Here is a 22811-nt window from a genome sequence, read left to right as displayed (position 1 = left end):
CACTGCTCCTCTCCATCTTGGACATTGCTGTCTTTGTGTGCTATTGATTCCAGAATTGTGGACGACAAACGTATAGGTGACCTGCCCACGCTTATGTCAGCCAGGTCTGAAGGCTCCTGACAGAAACTGTACTACAACACAAGCAATCCACAGCGTAGTGTAAGTGGGAGCTGAGATATCGAGCCGCTCGGGTGGCGTGTCCTGATTTTGTCTGTCTGATGCCTTCTCGCTACGCTGAACTTGTAGGTAGAGCAGGTTGCTGCGAGGTTTTGTCGACAGCAGGTCCACTCTATCCTGCTTCACATTGAAATGAATGTGCAAGACCTATCGAGTGCAGCTGGTACTACAAGGGTATAAATCGCATGCGGGATATGGCAGGTGTGCCCTGGAAGTGCTTGTGTCTAGATTGTATGATGTGCCGCCATGCAAGTTGATGTTTCTACGCCTTCTTCTCCTTCTCCTTCTCATTATCCTGCTCATCCTCCCGGTCCAGGAGGAGCGAGTCGTCGTCGCTCCACCTGAAGTGGGCCTTCTCGTACCGGACAAAGCGGCTGTCGCCGCTAAACAGCGTCTCCATCCACTTCCGGAAGCGTTTGCGGACAGCGCCAGTCGCGTTGTCAGGCTGGTCGTCGTTGATGCACACCATCGCGACGTCGGTGTTTCTCGTGAGCTCGTTCACGTAGCGTGTAAATTCTGCCTCGTTGTGCACCATGTAGAAGCGCGAAGGTGTGCGGCCTGCCGTTAGCATGGAAAGAGGAATGATCAAGGGCGTACCGTAGGCGTAGGTGTAGCGCGAAAGCATCTTGACACACCACTCGCGCATGCGCACTGCGCCGTCCGTGCGCGGACGTACGCCCTTCCAGCCGTCTTGCCCCGTGCGGACGTTGTAAGCCAAGCTAAAGTTGGCCTCCTCCCAAGTCGGAGTCAATGGGAGCATCGGTTCCGAGCGCTCCCACATGCGCTTCGGCTGGTCCTTTGGCGGGAAGTAGAGTGCGTCGGCACTGGGAAAGAAGGCCGATAAGCCGCGCTCGCCGCTCTCGTTGATAAGGGCGTCGATGAGGCAGTCACCGCAGCCGCCCAAGTCAAACGTCAGGGTTCGGAACACGTCAACCGCGCTGACATCCTCGTCGTTCGAAAAAAAGTCCTTTGGAAGACACTGGCTGATCGAAAATATGCAGTGCTTCGTGTCGTCGTTATGCAGGATCTTCTTGGACGACGGGAGGTGTCCGTCAAAAGACGAGAAGTGGTACTGCGTGTGCAGGGCCTGCTCCCAGCCCGCGCGGTAGGACATCTCCTCGACGTCCTGCAGCGTCGAACGCTTGATCTTCTCGAACACCAGGCCGTCACCCTCTTCGCCCTTCTGCACGTGGAGAACGTTGCGTAACTGGTCACGCGCGTTCGCGCGGAGCACGCCGTCCTGGCCGCCAAGCTTGGCGACAATGTACGTCCACAGCAGGCCCTCGCGCCACCGTTCGATCTGAAGGTGAGCCGTCAGGAATGCTAGGGAGATGTCGGCGCGCCCTCGCTTGCTCTGGCGGAATGTACGCGTCCCTGCGAGTGTCATCGACTGAGCGAACATGATCGAAGATTCCTGCGCCATAGTCTTGGTAAACGCCTTGGGCATGTGATGCAAGTACTCGCGCTTTCTCCTGGGAAAACGCGCCGAGAGCAGTAGCCCGGCGTGCTGCAAGCCACCCATCTCGCCGCCCGACGTCAGCAGGTTGCTCGGGACCTCATCCTTGATCATCATCTCGGGCTCAAGACGCAGCACGGGCCCAAGGAGCGGGTGATGAAAGTCAGCCGTCGAGAGGCCGCCGAGGAAGAACATGTCGTCATTGCTAAAGATGCTGGGCGTTAGGTGGCTGGAACAATTCAGTTTGTGCCTCACAAGTTCTCCGCGAGACCCTCTACCCAGCCGACACGGTTCTCGATCTCGAACGAATTGAATGTTGGCAGCGACAGGTTGCGCCACTTATCCTCGTCCTCATCCGCGATCGACGGGTGGATGCGTCCGTCGTCGTCGCGCGGCAGGTAGTAGATGTCGGAATGAGTGTGGTGCTTGACATTTGCGCGGTTCTCGTAGTCGAACCACTCAGGGATCTGGCAGACCTTCCATCCGGTGATGTCGGACGTGTTAACACCCAGGCGCGCGAGCTCGTCATCCGAAGGTATGATTTGCTGGTTCTCCTCTGGAATCTCGAACAGGCCCGTGATAAGATGAATGTCACGGACGCGGTCGCCAAATGCCAATGCGCCTGATCGCATGGCGCCGCGCAGCTCGCCGTTATCGCGGTAGTGATGGGTTTGTCCCTTGCCGGCGAGCGGCATGCCCTCCTCGGTCATCTTGGCCTCCTTGGCTGCATGGAAGTAGTCCGAGCTGGCATTGACGAACATGTACACCAAGTCCATCTGTGGGGTTGTGTGTGTAGACGGGTCTGTGTACTTGATCTCGCCGGTGATGAAGAACTCGGTGAGCATGTCGAGAGGCGGTCGCGTCTCGTACGGCCTGAGAAGGGGGACAGGCTTGCGCCGCGGTTCCCGTGTCGGAACAAGGAGGTGTGTTGGATCGTCGGAGATGGGAAGGATGCCTTCAGAAGCGTTGAAGACTGCGTCATTGGCTCCGACGTTGTCATTCCCTGTCCATCCAACATCGCCGTATACGGCACGCGTAGGCAGGACGCGGTCGTAGATGGTGAATGAGAAGAGGATGATGGCGCAGAAGCACAGAACGGCGCCTAGAGCACTCATGACGAGCAGCGGGCGGCGCTGCCTGCGCGCGCGCCCGATGTAATGCTCAACGTAGCTGCGCCATGTCGACAACACGCTCTCCTTGGGGAAGCCTGATTCGAGGTCGACCCCGTCGCTCGAGCGGTAGTCATGTATTGGCCCTGGCAACGCGTCGTCTGCGCACGTCTGTCCGATCGGCGAGTACGAGACAGACCGTTCATGCGACCACGGCCACATGAGGATGGGGGAAAGGAAGGTGGGAGGGAGAAGGTGCAGCTTGCTGCAAGCGGAAAGTGCGACGGCGTCTGCTGTGGCTACTCTGCAGTGAGGAGCGCCCGCGAGGAAGATGCAGAAGACTGTAGACGGGCTATTCACTCTTAAGTCGAGCGAGGGCGTGTGGGAAGTCAAACAACTTGGAGGGCGCAGGAGCCTGCGGGGCCAGCCACCGCAGTGATGTGATGAGGGTTGAGTGACGATTTGGTCCTCCGCCGCAGCAGATTATCGCAGCCGTATTGTTGACCCGGGGTGAATGTTGCATGTAACAGCGAAATTCTCTGAGGCGAGGTGCTGCCAGCAGCAGATGGGCGAGATGAGTGTAAATTAGGAATGAGTGGTCGTGTCACGGCGATGAAGAGTCCACACGACGCTATCGCGTGAGTAATTGTTGTGGTGAAGAACGGAGAGATGGTGGTGGTGGCGGCGTCGCGGTGGACGGGGGTGGAGAGCTTGGAGGGTTTGTGGTGAGTTGTGCGTAATCCTGGGCAGTCCTGCGTCGAGGGGTTACTACAGCCACTTTGCAGTTCAAAAGACTAAAGGTTATCCGTACCGACCAAACCGACCGTACCGAACGACCTTGGGTGTAGAACTGTACATGTCGTGTGACCTCACCCAATCGTCACCTCGTTCCCCTGCACTCACCTCACCCCAGTTTCGTGTCAAAGCGGTTGTATATCAAAGCAATCAAACGCCACTGGGACAATCAAGGGGGCTGACACATGATTGTCCTAGGAACGGCATCAGCTAATTATGTAATTGACCCATACTGATTTCTTACATTGATTAGAATCCTCTTCTGATCTCAGGGTGTCATTGGGGGAAAAGATTGCGCAGCACCGCCAGGAAGGGTTATGAAGGCTTGTAACCAACAGGGTTTCATCCATCAAAGCACATGTCTGGATTTGTGGTGCGCACCAATTGATTGCATAGGGTAAGGCTACACATATCCTTGATGCCATTGCTCGTGAACTCGTCCTTGTTACCAATTACCAGCTCGTCAGCTCGTTGGATCTTCGGTGCGCTTGGCATGCGCATGGGGACTTGGACCAGCCGTGCCATAGGGAGCCGCAGCAAAATGAACCGCGCCGCAGGCCGCAGGCCGCAGGCACAGTCATTGCGCTGCGCTAGTTCTGCACAGTCCAGGAAGCCTTCGCTGGCCTGTTGACTGTGGGCCCATTTGCCAAACACGAAACGGCCAAGTCACCGCCCTGGCCGCCGGCCGCCGGAGAATCACACTACGTGTTGTCGATTGCACTTGGCGATTGATTCGGCAGCCAAGTCCCCCGAGCCGGCGACAGCCCGATGACGGCCGCGGACGTGTCCGAAGGTCCTCAAAGGAACCTCGGAAGTTGAACCGGCTGATCACACATACAACCTGCAGGAGGGATCAGCCGCCTGCCAGGGGGTGTTGCTTCTCGGCCTTTGCCAAGAGACGTCCGACGTGGCGCTGCTCAGCCTCTGCGTGCCATCGTACGTCGTCGAGGCGGGAAGACATGTCCGCCGGCACGCCCGTACGTCGCCGGATCACCGGTTACCCCGCAAGGCTTTCCGTTGCCGCTGTGATTACCAGTGCCACACAGTCACATAGAGCACCGCCGGTCGGAGGGTCAGCGGACGACGTGATCCGCTTGATCGTCTGACTCGAGCGACTCATGATGATCATCAAGGAGGATGGAACCGCAGCCCGGCGAGAAAGGCCATTGAGATAGAGGCTGGGGAGCGCGAGGAGGATGTGACTATGTCTGACAGGCCGGTACGTGATTCTTTCGAGTTGCAAATCATGCAGATAGGAGATTCTGCTGCGCCCAACGATGAGCGATGGCACTCTGCAAAGAGTGCTTGCGTCCCCGGCATCACCGCGCCGCGCTCCCAGGCCGCAGATCGCGGATTCCCAAGCGGCCACAACTGCCTCTGTAGCGAAAATGACAGTCTTAGCATGTATGCATGTCTGGATCTCCCACAGAGGCTCAAACAAGTTGCACAGACTTACGGACATGGAGCAGCCTCCGCGTGTTGAGAATCACATACAGAAATAAATACACGTCATTTTATCAGTCTACTTAAGGGCGATATACTAGTATCGTTCTATGCATCTACTCCAATTACTACGGTAGCCCGGTTCTAGTTCCACCAATCCCAGGGGCCAAAACCAACACCGCGTACTCTTGACCACGCGAGAGATGCGTGGGCGGGGCCGATCAATGACCGCACACAACTTGAGGATGCCTCAATTAACCTTCGCACGTGTTGGTTAAGAACTGTGATCCTCTCGTCATCACGTAAGATGAGAGTTGGATCGTTGGAGCGCGCTTGCCTTGACATGCCAAAGCCTCGACACACATGGGGCCGTTCCATATCCCTGGCAGCTAGGAGTTTGAAGATCTGAGATCCGCGCTGAGCGCTCTCGTCAAACGTCGAAATAGTCTGTTCTGTAGTCTCGTGATCGACTCTGAGTACCTGACTCCCACATACCAAACTCGATCAAAACTCAGTGCAGACCCTGGTGAGAAACCCGGACCCGTGTTCTCAATGTCGGTTTCGCGGCGTCCGTATACGCCGTACGTACGCCGACTCCGGCTATTGTTCAGATCGGTGGTGCCGATCACGCTCCGCCTATCTCGCCAGACCGCAAGCTATTATCGGGCAGCAGAAAGGGTGCGGAACCGAGACATTCCGTGTGGAGTGGGAGAGTGGGACAGTCAGACAGTCTGAAGCAGCAAGTGTCGTGATGAGCGATGACGCAGAGGCGCCTTGGTATGGTAAATTCATACGGCACATGGACAGGTCAAGTTTGGGAGTTGAGTTTACAGGCACGCCCCAGCGCCCAAAGGAAAAGGTACACGGGTCACTTTGCCAAGCTTAGCTTGCCGGCTTTCTGATATAGAAATTGACCGAGCGCTTAAAGCGGTGGTAAGAACCATTTCCGAAAATTATTTATGGTTTTCCAGAGGTCGGTCCGGTGTTTGCCAACACGTAGTACGCTGCGTATTGCTTGCCCACATGCCTACGTTCATCTTCCGACTCAATGACTCGGGCCGCATCAGATCTTTGCTGTCGCAGTTTTCGCATGGGGACGGGATTCTGTGCGTGTTTGGTGTAATACTTCCGTTCATACCTCGTAATTTACGTGAGGGTTTTGTGGGTTAGTCAGCAGTGACTGACCAGTCGAAATGTTGCCCGCCCCAACAGATGACAAGTGTCCCGTGTCCCAGACCATGACGTCAGTAGCTGGCCCCACCCCCGCCCCGCCCACCAGCGTATCACATGGGTGCGCGCCAGAGCCTTTCCCCGGTCGTCTGCATCAGTCCGCTGCACCCGTCACCTGAGTTGCGAGTTTACATTTTGTGAATGCTGGCACGGAGTCTCGATTTGTCTCGATTTGCGATTTGGACCAGAGACAATTTTGGGGGGGGGGGGGGGGGGGGGGGGGGGGACATCCCGGCGATATCCTAGGCAACTAGACCAATAGGAACAAGGGACTGACGACTAACGCCCCAGACATGAGACGCGTACACATGTACTGTATGCCATTTCACAATTCACAACGCAGAGATGACAAACGAGAACGACATGCAGGAATGGGGTTGTGGAGCTGCTGGGAGTGTGGAGGGGCCGGGATCGTAAAGAGATCCTGGTGCGGAGCTGGCAGAGTCCCGTGCGGGTGCCTGTCGTTCCTGTTCCGCGAGCGCGATCCAAAGTCCAAGGATACGGCGACGTGGGAAGATGTACATCCAGTGGTGTGATCGTCTGACCTGCTCTCCAAGTGATGGGATGAGATGCTGGTCTGTGTTTGGGGGAAGCGGAAGTTCCATCACCATCTAGATCTGGGGTCAACCCTTGACCCCACATCTTGAGGTGATGCCGCCAAGATAGAGACATCGGTATGGTGGGCAGTGGACCAAAAGAGGAAGAAGTCGGAACTTCCACTGCCCCAGGAATGCGGGGCGAGGATTCCCATGCACCAAGAGAAGCACCCAGTGGTCAGTGAGTGTACATGGGTGTGCATACGAGGACGCAGCCCGGTGTGAAGAGTGAAGGGTAAAGAGTGAAGGGTGAAGAGTGAAGGGTGAAGAAAGAAGGGTGTCGGGTGAAGGCTAGCTGGTCTGTTTGAGGGTGTCGAACCCCACCGCTCGTGAATTCGTGAATGCGCTGTTCAGCCCTCCTTTACGTTGTTTGAAGCTGGATGCCAAAAATCGTGTCGCTGAGCACACAACGAGGGGTGGAATCTTCGGGTGCGTTTGGGTGCGTTTGGGTGCGTCTGGGTGCGTTTAGGGGGGGTCGCGATCCTACATCAAGGTTTCTCGCAGTCGTCAGAACTGAGCACGCGGCCCATGTGAGAGAGGTACCAGATTTAGTTCGCGTCCAGCAGGGTGGCAGTGCCTCCCTGCATCTCTGCTCTCTGCATTGTAGCCTCAACTCAATTAGTTGAATCGTAGTCTGTACACCTATCTCCAAAGTCATGATCATGGATCAGGGATGCGGGCAAGTTGGCCGCGCTCGACTGGAAGGGATGTAGGCTAGGATGTGCCGAGTTTAGATCGGGGGGGAGCCGATCACATCCCGATGGGTGGCCCATCACCAGCCTGAACGCCTCCTCACTCATCTTAGAGTATACAGCTTGAAGCGCTGGTCAACGTGTCGTGGGGCGAATTCATACGCCAAGCTCGGATGTCAGAGATGGAAGAGATGACGCGACAAGACGACCCGTGTCAGGTTTACGTCGTACGCCAAACATGGGGATCGGGGACCGACATCGTGGAACCAGGGCCCCAGTTGCGCAGAGTGGATCAAATCGAAATCCAAATCCAAATGCAAATCCAAATCCGAATCTAAATCTAAATTCAAAGTAGCCACAGCCACTAGCCACTAGCCACTAGCCACTGTACGGTTTCGGAACGGAAGTTGGGACAGGGGTCAACAGCCACAGGAATGGGACCTGAAACTTGAAGATTTACAGGCACCAATACTACCAACCTTATCGTCATTCGGCGAGATGTTGACACTGTACATCCGCATCCTTCGATTGTAGACATCCTAGCGAGGCCATGACATCGATACAGTATCACTGACGGAGCAGTACGCCACGGGAATAACCAACTGGATCAACTCTATCTGTTCCAGTGCCGTAGGTCATTATTTCTGATCCGATGTGACGAGCCGGCGAACCGATCACAGTCGAGGGGCGTCTAGACTCTGGACTTGGAGGCCCGTGTCGTGGCCAGACAGTTCATTTCGTTTCGATAAGGGCATGTCTGGACTTGGGTACTAGTGCATGGATCGTAAGCCGGGACCGCCGGCTATGCGGGACACTACAATGTATTGGCATTGACCGGGAACGTGCCTGCTTGCGAGATCTGGATATTTCGACATATGGGCCTGTGCGCGCATCGGAGCTCGCTTCAGTTAGGCAAGAATAAGACAAGCTAGACGCGGTGTTCGTGAATCTCGCCAACTGGTGCACAGACAAGAGATGAATGCTGACAAATCGACGCCAAGAACCAAGAACCAACAAGGCAGCAGCACCAACGTTTCCAAGGAAGTGGTAAAGTTTCAGGTGGTGCCTCTACCTGGAGCCTGGGAGCCGGAGAAAAAGTGAGGCGAGTTTTTTTTTTTGGCGTCGCGTCATGCCGGCAAAAAAATCCAAAGAACCATGACTCATGGCTGCGCACATGCATGACCTTGGTGATGTGGCGCGTCGTGGAACTGAATTACATGACAACTATCCAAATATGCTCTCAGAGTTAATGCTGCCACGTCCACAACCCCAGAACCCCAGAACACATGTCCATTCGCTACCGCAGTACGGCCGCGGCGATGTCTTGGCTATCGAGGAATCCATCGAATGGATGGAACTGGAACGCTCATGCCGACTTTGGTCCGACGCTCACGCCCATGGGCTCGTGCAGTTTCACACCGACACTGTCCGCGGGTGGCGCGAGTGCGCGAGTGAGCGAGCGTGCGAGTGTGAATGCGATTCCGCACGCGGCCGCACAAGCCCCGTGTCGGAAATGTGGAACGGGGAATGAGCAGCAGGGAAGTAGGCAGTGCCAAGGTGCCAAAAGGTGCGAGGGGATTCCTTGGTCAGGGGTGTTGACGACATTTACTTCCAAGGTCTAGGAGTGTAAAGGGTCCGGGAATTCGAAGGGGTGCAAGGGGCTCGGAAAACCGTGGGGAGACTCGTGCACGAGTCGAGTGAGGTTGTGATGCACGCAACGGAGGGACGGAGGATTGCGGCGCTGCTATCGCCGTCCACATGCCTGTACATGCAGAATGGGATAATGGCTGGAATGGTGTCATGCCCGCCGGGTGTGCCAACGTGGTAGGCCGTAGGTAGGGACTTCTGTGCGCAGTAGTGAGACCTCGCCTTACTTGTGACAGTGAGACTGAGAGACAAGGGATGTCGGCAACTTTGTACCGGTACAACGCGTCGTAGATACGCGTCGCGTTTCGCCGACACATCATATTACAGGCCCTACATACTACCACAATGTGGCTGATCCATGGAAACCCATGCACGCGCAATTGAACCAGAGGTGAGAACAACCGCTTTGTGCTATCGAGTCACCACACAAGATGTCCTGCCAAGTGCTTGGGATTTTGCACTAGCTTGAAAGCGTGGGGTATGTGTGGATTTAGCCGTACAACCTTTTACAAGCGTCCGGCCTTGACGTCAAGAGGCTCTCGGAAGACCCGATTCCTGAACAGTGTTCCGAGTCCTCATAACAATAGTTTGCTTGGGTTTGATAGGGTTCTGATGGATTACTGATGGTGCATGCTTGAAAAGAGATTTTCAACCCTCAGTAACCCTGATCGGAAGACCCGACAAGACCCGATGAACTGATATCGGTCACTTTACTAATCCATCCTCCTCCAACACTTCTGCCAAAACTCAGGGGGTCAGGGTCCATGACTTGTTAGTAGGGTAGGGAGTAAAGCTTGTTTTGGGGGGGCTTCAGGGTCACTGAGGATCAAAGGAGGATCAACCAAACTCTACTTTATTGCTTCATCTTTTTGCTCCCAACTCAACTCATGGTTCCAGGTACACGTGCATCATAGGAACACAGGGTCTACCCTATGGTCCCATGGTCAGATGTAGCCATGTACCCAGATTGGTGGGTTTCGTTGCAGCTGGGCGCCAAGTCTTGTACAACGGTGACTTTGACAGTCAGCGGCTGGTTGTTGGGGATAAATGCAATATTCATTTGGCATCGCTTCACGGGTCACGGGTTACGGGTCACGGGTCACGGAATACAACCGACTTACAGGCGAGCAAAAGGCGGTTTTGTCTGTGGAGCAGCTTTCAAGCCGAGGCATGTTGGGGAGAAAGAACGGTTTAGATGACTCGACGCCGCCGTGTCCGGCATGTCGGTTACAGGTGTGACAATAGTGTCCGAGATCAGTGGCGCATACGGCTCACGGGAATGCCCCGAATCTGATCTGTTCATGTACTGTACTGTACTGTACTGTAGCTGAATTTGAACCTTGCGGCAAATGGGATCCAGCGGCGCTCCGATGACCATACCAAACGCCTCTACCACCCTGGTGGCTGTCAGAATGGATGACTAAAGAAGCCTTGTGACTGCAGAGTGGGAGGCAAGCGAGCCCGCGCCACCGTGCCACAATGTTCGACCGAGTCCCTGTATTTTGGACCATTTTCGTTTTCGGATCAATGCACAATCGGGATGTACGTCTACAGTACGCGCTTGTTCACCGCTGTGGTGGAAGGTAGAGGGTTTAGGGGGTTGAACTGCTTGGAACCGGCGACCAGTGCCGGCGCCTGCAGGGTAGTGGGGAGTGGGTAAGGGGTTAGTGCGCAGACGGCCGCCGCACGTCCTCTGTTTCTTCAACAGTAACGGTTCAGGATGGAGGGGGGATAGTGACCCCTAAAGGAGGGGCGAAGGGTTGAGGAGGCTGTCGAGGCGAGGATTCCCATGGCCAAAGCGTTCGTTTCAGCAGGGTGGCGTCGTTGTCTGATGGAATGTAGCCGACATGGAGAGCAGCCGGGCCGATGAGAGGACCATGCTGACAACACAACAATGATGCTCTAGGGCCTGCTACAGTGACGATCCGTCTTCTGGGCATGCGCATTCCAAGCTGAAGAAAGCCTGTGCGTGCCAGGGCGTCTTGCGCCGAAACGGCGTCGGTCGGACATGTCACACCGAGTCTGCGGCAGGAGTGTGAAGCGTGGGGGGTCCAAGCTTGATCTTGCTGACAAGCAAAGCTGCTCGAGGATCGAGGACCAGTGTGCGCGTTCCAGGCTCTTGGTCTCCCTGTGCTGCTGAGACGTGTTGAGACGTGGCGGGACACGAAGCCTAGGTGACGGGATGGGCAGACATGGCTAAAGGCGGTCCCAGCGCTCCGCACACTCCCACACAGCCTCACTCGGTCTTGACCCCTCGACCCCGGCTTACTGCGCATCCGATTATCATTGCATCTCGGTTGGATGACCAACTCAACGCGGGGTGTCTGACGAGATCGAATGTGGCACACAACTCAACTGTCGATTATGAATCTGAACGCCGTCGGTGGCGTCAAGTATGAGAAAGGAGGGGTTTGTGACGAGAACGCCTCATCTTGCTTCCGGCTTGCATACGCAAGCTCATACGTGGCAGTCATAGATTAGTATTGGGATTTCGTAATCAGATGCCCATGTGTGAGATCTTGGTTGTGTTGACGGAAATATAGGGTAGGTTGGTCGCATGTCAGCTACATCCGCCTGACATAGTCTCATGACCGGATAATTGATCCCGATGAAGGGAGCAGGCAACGCATGGTGATGTTATGGAATTACGTAGCGCTCAATGTGTGGAAGACCGGAACACGGGTCCAACAGTTGGCATAGTGTACATGTGGGTACAGGGCGTCGTACATGGTGAGAATGTGATGGGATGATGGGTGACCGTTAGTCACCGGAGGGGCTAAGAGTAGAGGGGGAAGGATAGGCAAGGTAGAGTAAAATTACACAGGTACAGGGCTACGATGACGAGAGATCTGTAAAGTACGTACGCGATCTGCTCTATTTGCTCAGCTGCCTCGGCCGTAGCCGCGCTAGGCCAAGAGAGTTGGGTTTGGAGTGTTCGGATAGTATGAAGGGGGACGGAGCAGAGGCCGATGACGGGAGAGACGAATGCGGGAAGGTATCGGGCCGGAGCGATTCAAATCAAAAGCCGATGGGTGGGAGCAAAGTTTGGCCGGGGGGGGGGGGAGAAAAGGAATTAAGGAGGTCAGGGTTTAAACTGTGTACAGTTAGCCAAGCGAGGTAAGAACAGGGGAAGGGGCATATGAGAAGGAGTTTTGGTTGACAGAGGGGGAGATATGAAGGCACTCCCTGATTGAGGGTCAAAGTAAGAATTATCAGGGTAGTAGGGTGTAATCAGGGCGGGTAGAACGCCAAGTTTGACCAGCCCACAGAGCTACAGAGTGGTTGAAAGATTAATGGGAGTTAGACGGTTAACACTCCTTTTTGAGCAATGGCCCTTTAACCCCTTGCTCTCACTTTAGATCAGAGCAACGGAGCCCATGGTTTTCATCACTGTACAAAACCCTGAATAATGTAATGAGGAACTTGGGAAGAGGTAAGAGACAAGAGGTTTGTACCCTTTGGCCCCAATGCGTCAAATGGGCATACGCACTGGCTGGTTTGACTGACGCACCACCATACTGGCTCATGGATCATGGATTATGCACTGACCTCTTTGCTTCAGCTGGTTGCCCTTGGTATCCCTTGCCCGCGTTGGCCGCTCGCCGCTGACCAGAAATGTCGCCGTTCTCAGTTGGACATGCCAGTCATTCCCGGCCGTACACACCCGCAAATCATCTTCCTCTCCTCACACACCTGTGAGAACCGGGGTACTCCGTCCCTCCGCCGCTCAACCACCTCCATCAGACTCTTCAATCTTCAGAACACTGGTACCCAAACCCAGTCGATACTAACTGGTCGACAACCGGCCATCCTTAAAACATCTCTCACGTCGGCTCTTTCCAAAAACCCCCTCCTGAACATTTCCGGGTTCCGCTAGACATCCCACCCTACTACAACACCTTGTTAGTCTCGCACACGCGCACGCGCATATACACACATACGCCCAACACACTTTGGTTCTTGACACCTTGTTGAACCTCATCACCATCTTGCGCACACACGACAGACACTCGACACATCGTTCAAAGTCTGCCATCCCAACCCATCCCCTTCCCCCACCCAACCCAACACGGCCCAACCCCGACGTGATCGGTTCACCCGGATAGCGGTCCGAACTCGAAGCGGCAACCACTACTTGAGCCTAGGCCACCCATCAACCAGCTCCACCCGCCCGCTCCACTCTCACCCCACCCCAGCGGCCCGCCTCGCTCCACTTGAATCCACAGAGCGCATCAGCCTTACATACGACCTAATCATCATCCCCTGCGTTACCAACCTTCTGGCCCCAAACGCTTCATTCATATCCTTGTCATCAAAAGCGTAAAACCGTTGCAAAGGCACCGACTATCAGGTCCTGCACGTCGCAATCTCCATCCCCCCCATAAGCAAGCAAGCTACTTGGATCCAAGATCAAACACCCATTCCCACAATTCTCAACGTCGTTCCTCTCTCCGACCTTGATTGCATTTCTCGTCTTGGCTCTTCACAAAGTGAGTACTAGTGGTGATTGCCACAATCTTGTCCCCCTTGCTTTCCTTTCTTGCACTCGTTGGCTTGATTGTGTCTACGGTGTGGCGGTGTGTATTCATCTGTGTGTACATCCTGTGTGCCAGGTTTCACGGATACACGGATACTCGGATACACATGAGGTGATCCAGGTGATGGCTGTGTGGGTGTGTGTGAGACGATGAGAGAGAGAAGCCGAGAAGGGAATGAGACAGCGTTTGAGGGTCTGGAGGGGGTGAAGGAGCAAGGTGGTGGTCCGCGCGTCGTTATGGGTTCCCACGACGTGAGGTCTGTGCACAATCCTCTCTCGCACTTGAAAAGACCATGGCCCCGTCTCATACTCGCGGGGTAGTTTATGGGGCCAGACAATGGCGGGGTGGTGTCAAGGGGAGGTGCGAGGTGGGTGCCAAGTGACTGTGTGCTTTGTGCCACCTGTTACTGGGGGGGCTTTGCTTTGCATTCCACCCAACGCCATTCCCTCCCCACCCCCCACCTCTTCATCCATCCACCTCTTTAAACCTTGGGACCACGCAATCCCTTTGTATCTTCTCTTCCCTCTTGTCGCCTTCATCTCCTCAATCCCTCGTTCGCCATCTCTTCTATCACTTTGTGTCTTTGCTCCGCTTCCACATCGTAGTCAATCAACAAGGAGACGATCTGTTCAACACGTCGTCTCTCACACGTTGACCTCGATTCACCACTGCGCGTGCACCTATTAAACACACTGTCGCCCTTCTTGCATCCCACCTTTCCCCAAACCCCAACCCACTCTCTTTCCAATGTACAATCCCATAACACATTCATAAGACACTCCCATACCCCTCTCTCCCCCCACCACCACCTCATCCACCATCACCACCACCACCTAAAATGGTTGTTCGTTTTACCCTTCACTCCTTGTCTCCTCCGGAATCAGTCGCGCTGACACTTTACAGTTCGCTTTGCGTCGCACCCAAGTACCTCAAGTATCCGTTCAACCTCTTAGGCACAAGTCTACCATGTCCGCCTCAACGTCTACTGCGGTCCCCGCCGCTCGCCCAAATCCCTCTTCCCCCGGATCGTCGCGCAAGGTGGCAAAGGCCTCTGCGTCGTCGTCTGCGCCGTCCTCCAGGTCCCGACCTGTTGACCCATTCTATGGGCACGAAGAGACCGCCCTGTTGTGTGCGCGCTTTGTAAGTCCCCCCCTTTTTCCCTTGGTGTACAATCGAACCACACCGCCCTTGATCGTCATGCGCTGACACTTGCCAGATCAGCTCGCTGTTCCAGTGCCCCAACATCCCCGCCGCTACCCACGCTGGTGCGCCCACCCCGTCCTTGGCACACTTTGTTGCCTACGCCCTCCACCGCACACGACTCCCATCCGTCGTCACTTTTGCGGCACTCCTATTGTTGCAGCGCCTCAAGACTCGCTTCCCTGCCGCACGCGGGTCATCTGGGCACCGCCTCTTCATCTCTGCCTTTATGATCGCCTCCAAGGTGATCTGCGACGACACGTACTCGAACCAGTCCTGGTGCATCGTTGGGCAAAAAATGTTCCAGCTCAAGGAGATCAACCAGATGGAGCGCGAGATGTGCGGTTACCTCGAGTGGAACCTCAACGTCTCCGGCGAGGACGTGGCCGAGTTTGAGGCATTGGTCCGTGCGGATCACGGGGCACGACCTGCCATGCGCATGTCGGCGAACATCCCAGAGCCTGCTAGCAGCATGGCGTCTATTCCTCACTCGGTTGCTGCTGCTGCGTACCCCTCTCCGGAGGCTACGCCCAACGGGATCGGTGCTCGGCCAATCCGGCCCGTTCCTACGCCCTCGTACAAGCGCTCGCACACGGCTTTTCCGTCCCCAGCCTCGTCGACCCGCAACCCTTACCTCAACGTCTCGCCTCAGCCCCCAGCACTAGCGTCGGCATCTTCGTCCCTGGCGTCGTCGCCCGCGTCTGAGGACTGCAAGACGCCATCACCCGTCGCGATGGTTTCCAAACCCAAGCGGCCATCGTCCATGCGCACCCACTCGTCCAAGTCGGTCTCTGACTTTGATCACGGCTTTGCGTCCAACGTCAGGGCGGCTATGCAAGCTGGAGGGCAACCCTTGAGCGTCGGAGTCTGGTAACTGCGACGCCCTTAATCCGGATACCCATTCTTGAGCATATTCCCGCCTCACTCTGTACAGTTGTATATCATGCCCATGTCTTTCCTCCATGGTCTCTTTTCATCTCCATACTACAATATCTCCAGCATCGCAATCCATAGTGGAATTCATGACACGCTCGATAATGACATGAACACTTTGCAACCCTCTCCAGCTAGCTCATGTTTGCCCAGTCTTGCTTGCTCTTGTGATTTCTCTTGCATGGGACGACAAGCGCGGTAAACGATGGCCAACGGTCAAAGCGGCCAAGGCCGTGTGCCAACTCAACGTGCCAGGGCGTTGATGCGATACATTCCAAGGGCGGGCCAGAATTAAGATGGGTATTGGGGTGTATCCCCTGTACCCCTGTGGAGCATCACACACATACGCGTGGCACGACACGCTAAACATGACGAGGTGAGGGGTGAGGGCTAAGGAAGGCAAGGAGCGGTAACGAGACAATTGCGACTCGTCCCCCCCCCCCTCCCCCCGGAAAGAGTGGCTGGGTTTAGGCTTGAGGTAGGGAGTAGGGAGCGAGGAGTGAGGACTACCGAAGTGAGGGTGGAGCCATGAACCATGTGTTCTCCCCAACAGAAACGGCATAATTGAGCGCTCTCCCAGGGTCAAAGTCAAAGTGCGCAATGCGGCATGTGCGTAAGGTATGCAAGGGTGACCGAGGTGCCTATCCATCGACGAGGAATGACGAGGGTCCCCAAAGCCTGGGACATACGAGGACGACGTTACATTGGCAGGAAGAAGGCATGGAGGATGGGGCTAGTGCATGTACGTTGGTAGAATCGTGGAGCCACTGAACCTTGAGGTGTGAGAGGCAGGTATGATGGGACGGCTTGGTCCTGTGGGGAGATGCCTTCTGAGCATGGGTGCTGGCGGCCTGTTGGCTGGGTTCCTGCTTTGGTCTACAGGTCCGGCATGTCCGTTCTCCTTGCCTTGCAAATCGGCTGTCACCGAACATGCTTTGCACGCAGATCAACAGCTCATCAGGATGTCTATTTCTTCCCTGCCCCATACCCATGTCAAGCCCGAGTCGGAGATGATCATTGCACAGCCCTAAGCGGGTATCGGTCGAGTCGGAGTTGCCTAAATCTGCCCCACGTGAAATGGAATGACGCACTAGCCCTATGACGCATCCCTTCAAACGTTACTGGTATATCCGCGTGGGCCGGCATTGGGGGTCCTTGTTAATCTGTTCATCCTCTCCTCTTCTCTTCTGTCCATACAGTGGTGTCACCTCAAATTATGGGCCGATAATCTTGGCACATTCTGCAATATTGCCATAGTATTTCCGCCACGGCCATCAGAGCCCTGTCAAACTATCAAGGAGGTTGGTGTTCGGGCCGGGACTATTTTCGCCTTTCTCTTTAGGGCACAATTGTAACAACCCCGACGTGGCGCGGCGACGAGGCCGGATGCCCGAGGTCCGGGCGTACACGCGCGCATCCGGCGCGTCGCGCCGGTCCCAACATAGGACTTGCTATGCAAACACAGAAACTATGGAATGGTGCATAGTCTTCCCATCCCACCACACATCCAGGGGCCGGTAACCTCATATACAGACGCCGAGAGACCCGAGAGACAAATCCCGAAATTGATAACGGCCCACGGCGGGTGAGAGAGGCGGGCCATAGTCGGCGCGTGTGCCGGCTTGCCGAGTGTCCGAGGTGAGACATGATGAGAATGATGCGAGTTCATGTTCTCGAAATGACCATGTTTCATCACCTGGACCATCACGGCCTCCCGGTGTGATGGTGGTGTGGTATATGATCATTCAATGCTTGATGCACAAATTAGTCGGGCCACTAACGCAATTCATCCATCACCTTACAAGCTTACAAAGTGCAACTGGTTTGGTTCGTCTCGAAGTTTCACCCGGCCCCAACTGAGACATGGCCGATCTAACCAACATGGGAATGAGAAGCGAGACTCCAATCGATGCGAAACGCTCCTCTTGGTCGGGTCTCTTGCGCTCAACTTGCCCACTCTGTTGCATCTCCTCATACGGCTCTCGACTTGTGCAATCGCAATGCCCGAACAGTACCGTACCCAGAGCTATGGTAGCTCCTCCCGCGCTAGGTTTGTTACGGTCTCGGTAGTTGCTAGTTACGGTCTCGGGGCCTCTTAGCTTCCGTACAAGGTCATGGGCCATGGGCCAGGAACTAAGCCGTTCCTGCAGACGGCCATCTTGTGTACCTGGCCTTGCTCCATTCCCCGTGCCAAATGACCGAATGCTTCGCTTGGCGTCTTTGGTGCCAATGGTGTAACGCAACTGACGACGCCAAGTGCCAAGACTACATCAAGATTCAAAGAAGGGGAGGGGAATCAAGTCTCTGTAGCTCGGTCGTCAACAACCAACAGCGGAATCACGTAACCACTAGTAAATGGCCGTCCTCAGCACTCGATCACAGGTGAGGATGAGAGTATGGCCCGGCTTTTCTTCGCCGAGGTCAGCTGCTTTAGCGGTAGGTGGAGGTACGCTAACGATGTATTGGCAGGTGGCTGGAGGTCAACTGATAACAGAGAGACTACTAGAGACTAGATGCATACGGTACTGTAGCCTTGTTTAGGTTACTCAGGCACCGCCTGGTGAATGGAGCCGCGAGTAATGAACCGCAGATTCATCTGGTCTGCAAGTCTGGAGATCTGGAGGTTCTCATCCAACACATCCAACAAAGCTACAAGCTACAAGCTAACTGAAATGCTCATGGCCACGTGCTGACTGTACTGGACTAGCCGGCACTGATGGCATCACTGGCGTCGACACAGGCGGCCCAGACTCCAAGATCCAAGATCCAAGTTAAGATCCAAATCCAAGACCCAAAGCCCAAGACCAAGCTACCAAGACCAAATGGAATCTATGTGGACAGCTGACTCGGACGCTAACTCTACGATCTCAGCCATCATCGGATGCAGCTGACCCATGACCATGGACGTTGGGCCATGGAATGCTGTGGATCTGGTCGCTACAGCTAGAGTGGTCGAATTGCAGCTGACCATGTGAATAGGTGTGGGTGAGGCTTTGGCGGCATGGCGCCGCTGGACTCGGCTGTTCTGGGGCACAGCGGTACACAAGTCCTAGGGACAGTTTATTCTCAGCGACGTCTATTCCACTCCTCCTTGCCTTCGTCCGCTTGCAACCTGGTTGAAAATCCAGCATCACAGCATGTGACGGACTGCAAGCGAGGAACTGATGGAGAGGCAGCATGTGGCTGGAGTTGCCCGACGCCCGATGGCTCGCGTAACCCAGAGGAATGCCCCACCCAGATCACTTATGACCGTCAAGCTCGTTTAGTTTCAGCCACTCTCGCCCAGAGATGTACGCCATCGGTCACCGCCGCGACTGTGGCGGCCTGTCCCAGAACGTGGCGGCTTGCTTCATGTGCGTGTGGTGGACCCGTTCTGGTCATCAGATCTTCGTCTGGCCAGCTGGCAATCATCTCCACCGCCACATTGTGGCGCTACCATTGTCGTTTCGCACTGCATCCGACGGTGCCACATTTCCCCACATCCCCGCATTCCAATAACGAGCGCCACACTCTATGCCACGAGGAGCAGCAACTCCCACGCCATTGACTATTAACCTTCGGCATGAAGGTTCGATTCATTCCGGATCCCAGAATCATCCGGACCACAGCCATGGCGCTCCGTACTGGTTGACTCCCACGCCCGTGGCGTGGGTCGTTGGTCGTTAGTCGGCCACAGGTATTAGGTATTCGGGCTAGGTATTCGGGCCGACTAGCATATGCGGGCAACATCCCGCCCCTGCGCTTGGAATCGGGCCGACTTTGGAGGTCCCCGTGTAAATGCCGTCTACCCATCTGTCTTGGCTATCGTTTCACGTTGACTCGCACACTCGCGATGGATCGGCTACAGCCGGCCCGGGACGCCGAGCAACACCGCTATTGTTATCGGTCCGTCGCTGTTTCGGGTAAACCGAGTCAGCATAACCGGACTATTGACTTGTCGGCGCGATCGGCGCCCGCGCCCATGTTGTCGAACGCGTGCGGTACAACCGCGATCAGGACCTCGGTCAGTCGCGTCAGGCATCAGCTCCCGAGCGCAGCAACCACGCGGACTAGGGATGTTTGTCATCGGGCACCGCCACACGGTTTCACAAATCGACATGGCGGGAGAGATTGCCACGGCCAGTGTGGCCGCGTCAGCGTGAACGTAATGTCGCCGCATCCAGGTTGCGCCGGACGGCCAGACGGCACCCTCACCGACACCCTCACCGACACCCTCACCGACACCCTCACCGACACCCTCACCGACACCCTCACCGACACCCTCACCGTCACACTCGAATTCTCCGTTCAAGCTGTCATCTACACGTGGACGACACGGCCGCCGAGCCAAGGTTGGCATGGGTCTACTCCCCCACTGTGCATCCCACAGGTCCAGGGCCAAGCGACTGAAACGCACTGCGCAAGAACGCCATCGACATGACATGGCACACATCGCATACCGCCACTAACACTAATTCTAGGCCTTGTACCTTCTACATGTGGAAAGCACATCTCACGCACTAGTTGGTCGCCAGTCCCGATCCCCGACCGGGTCGGGAAACTCCGTGCGTGGCGGGGGGGGAAGCAAAGCAGCAACAGGTGTGAGACTGAACCCCCAAAGCGAGCCCAGCCCGAAGCCTGAAGCATAGCAAAGCTAGCCGCGTCGTCATCCGCTGAGCGGTGAGAGTGCAATAACCACTCCATTGTCCTTTGGCCGCGCTTAGTAGCACACGTCAGCCTTGCCTCGAATGGAGAAGATCTGGGCATGGTCACTCAATGAGACGAGACAGTAAGACAGTCGCGTCAAAATCAAGGTGTCACGTTGTTACGTTGCCTTCCCTGTGTGCATGTGTCATGAGCCTTCTATGCGTGCCGATCTATTCATCTATCAGCTGTCAGGTTGATCGGGCCCGCGTAAGGTAACTGCTTGGCATGTAGTTTATGCCTCGTCTACCCGCATACCCGCCTTTACGGCACCCTGCTCCTCTCGACTATAATAGGCTTTGACTGCGTGAATCACACAAAGTTGTTGTTTCCCACGCGGCCCTCACCGCATACCGCGGTCGTATGGGTATGTGTCTGAGCGGACCTCGCCGAGATGTCACTCCACGTACGTTTGCGTCATACTGTTGCATAGGTTTGCGTCATGCTGTTGCTTACACAAAGGTTGTTCCCACGAGCGGGGAGCGGGGAGTTTGGCATGGGCGAGGATGGAATGCTCCCACGACTTGGACACGAATGACGAGAGTACACGACGTGTCGATCCGATCGCAATCGAGCAAAAGAGGAACAAGTGAAACCGGCGTTCAAACCATCAAGATGATCACCGTTCATGACAACATGAAAACCAACTGGTTTTGTATTTGTGAACCGCTATTGAAGTTTGCCACCCAACCGATGCAAACCCATCGTAAGGGGCTAATGTTTGGCCTCCACCTTTCGCCACGCGACCCATCTCTCAAGCTGCTAACAGATCAGTCAAGACCCGTACATCACTCCTCCCGCCCCGCCCCGCCCCCGACCCCGCCCTCTGTCCTCTGTCCTCCACCATGCCCGTCCCGCCAGCGTCACGCGAGCGCGACGCGGCCCCCGACATCGGGCCCATCCTGGCTTCCCAGCTCGCCATCGAGTTGTGCGTCATCCTGTGGCCGAGCTGACAACAGCGCATCCCTCCGCGCACCTGGCAACTGTCCGACTGGAATCTACGTCGTGCCGACCGTCGAAAGCCTCAGCCGCTGGGCTGGCGTCTTCTTCGTGCACCGTGGTGAGTGCGAGCGAGCTGCAGATCTGCCAATCCAGCGAGCATTGGACGACTTGTGGGTGTAGCAGGCTGGACCTCCCCGCTGGCCCATGCCCGACTTGGCGAGCTTTGAGGTTGCCAACGTTGCCAACGCCAGCTTGGGCCCATTCGGATCAAGGACCATGACCATGACCATCTGCTTGGCGCATCGGACGAGAATGCTCACACCAGGTCCTTACGCCGGCGCGATCCTACGCTTCGCACTCGTATTCCCGCGCCAGTACCCCCGAGTGCGCCCGCAAGTCTTCTTTGAGAGCGATGTGTTCCACCGTGAGTAGACAAGGACCCTTGACGGTGCGCACGCCCCCCCTCCCCCCGCCCCCCATCCTGAGGCCACCGTCAGCCTCAATCTGGATGAATTGCGGTGCGAGCGCACTGTCCTATCCTTACACACCACGCTCGGACCGCCTGGTCGGTACTGTCCGGCGGTCGGAACCACCCGGACCCCCAGCACGCCGAGATGGTGCTTTTGCACCGAGTCTGGTGACTTTGACCCGGTGATCAACTCGACCGACGACCGACGCCGCATGGCGTGACCCCACTCTGGGCCCACTCTGGGGATCGCGCACCGTGCGTCGGCTCATCGGCCGTTGAACTCCATCCGACCCAACCTCCGCATCTTTCCGCAGACTGACTGATTTCAGCCATGGTCGACCCCAAGACGCGCGAATGGCATCCCCACGGCAAGCTGGCACAGTGGAAGCCCCACGTCGACCATGTTGCCAACCTCTTGCATGAGCTCAAGGCGAGTTTCAAGAGTCCGTCCCTCGAGGCATGCAAGGAGAGCGAAGCCGTCAACAAGCAAGTCTGGTCAATGTACCACCACTCGCTGCAGACCTTCTTGTCCCTCACGGCCCAGAGAGCCAGACAGACGTCGACGCGACACACTCTGTTCGACGAGCGTGACACCCGCCGTGGCGCCGCCCCGGCTAGCACACACGTCCTAACTTCCCCAGCGTCGCCGCAGATCGGACGACAGCGCGATGACCAGCTCATCCGTTTCACTGAGCTCGACGATCCAGCTGTCCAGCGTCTCTGGGCCGATCTCCGCCGCTCCCTTGGCGAGCGCTGAGCTCTTATTCGCAGTACTCACACCCGCCTCCTCTGCGCCTTGCGCTTCAAATTGAGCTTCCGCGCACTCATTCTTTCATGATCATAGACGACCCCATAGATCCACTGCATACCCCTGTACATGATGTAATTCTACGTTGTCGAC

The 22811-nt window shown here is 56.0% G+C and overlaps 3 protein-coding genes across 3 annotated transcripts; 2 read left to right on the top strand and 1 right to left on the bottom strand.

Moving 5' to 3' along the window:
- Positions 1-439: 439 nt before the first annotated feature.
- On the bottom strand, positions 440-2964 carry CcaverHIS019_0204240 (uncharacterized protein; the record flags this gene model as incomplete). Its single annotated transcript, XM_060597434.1, has 3 exons — positions 440-735; positions 775-1847; positions 1889-2964. The coding sequence occupies 3 exons, from the start codon at positions 2962-2964 to the stop codon at positions 440-442; spliced, it is 2445 nt and encodes an 814-aa protein (XP_060454328.1).
- Positions 2965-14649: 11685 nt separating this feature from the next.
- CcaverHIS019_0204230 (uncharacterized protein) lies at positions 14650-15757 on the top strand (the record flags this gene model as incomplete). The annotated part of the gene is made up of 2 exons (XM_060597432.1): positions 14650-14823; positions 14900-15757. 2 exons carry the CDS (start codon positions 14650-14652, stop codon positions 15755-15757), a joined length of 1032 nt encoding a protein of 343 aa, XP_060454327.1.
- A 5587-nt stretch (positions 15758-21344) lies between these two features.
- Positions 21345-22667, top strand: CcaverHIS019_0204220 (uncharacterized protein; the record flags this gene model as incomplete). Its single annotated transcript, XM_060597431.1, has 4 exons — positions 21345-21427; positions 21459-21559; positions 21767-21865; positions 22240-22667. The coding sequence occupies 4 exons, from the start codon at positions 21345-21347 to the stop codon at positions 22665-22667; spliced, it is 711 nt and encodes a 236-aa protein (XP_060454326.1).
- Between the last annotated feature and the right edge of the window lie 144 nt (positions 22668-22811).

The sequence above is a fragment of the Cutaneotrichosporon cavernicola genome (assembly GCF_030864355.1).
Source record: "Cutaneotrichosporon cavernicola HIS019 DNA, chromosome: 2".
Lineage (NCBI taxonomy): Eukaryota > Fungi > Basidiomycota > Tremellomycetes > Trichosporonales > Trichosporonaceae > Cutaneotrichosporon > Cutaneotrichosporon cavernicola.
The sequence above is the reverse complement of the archived record's forward strand: the minus strand, read 5'-3'. Positions and strand labels throughout refer to the sequence as shown.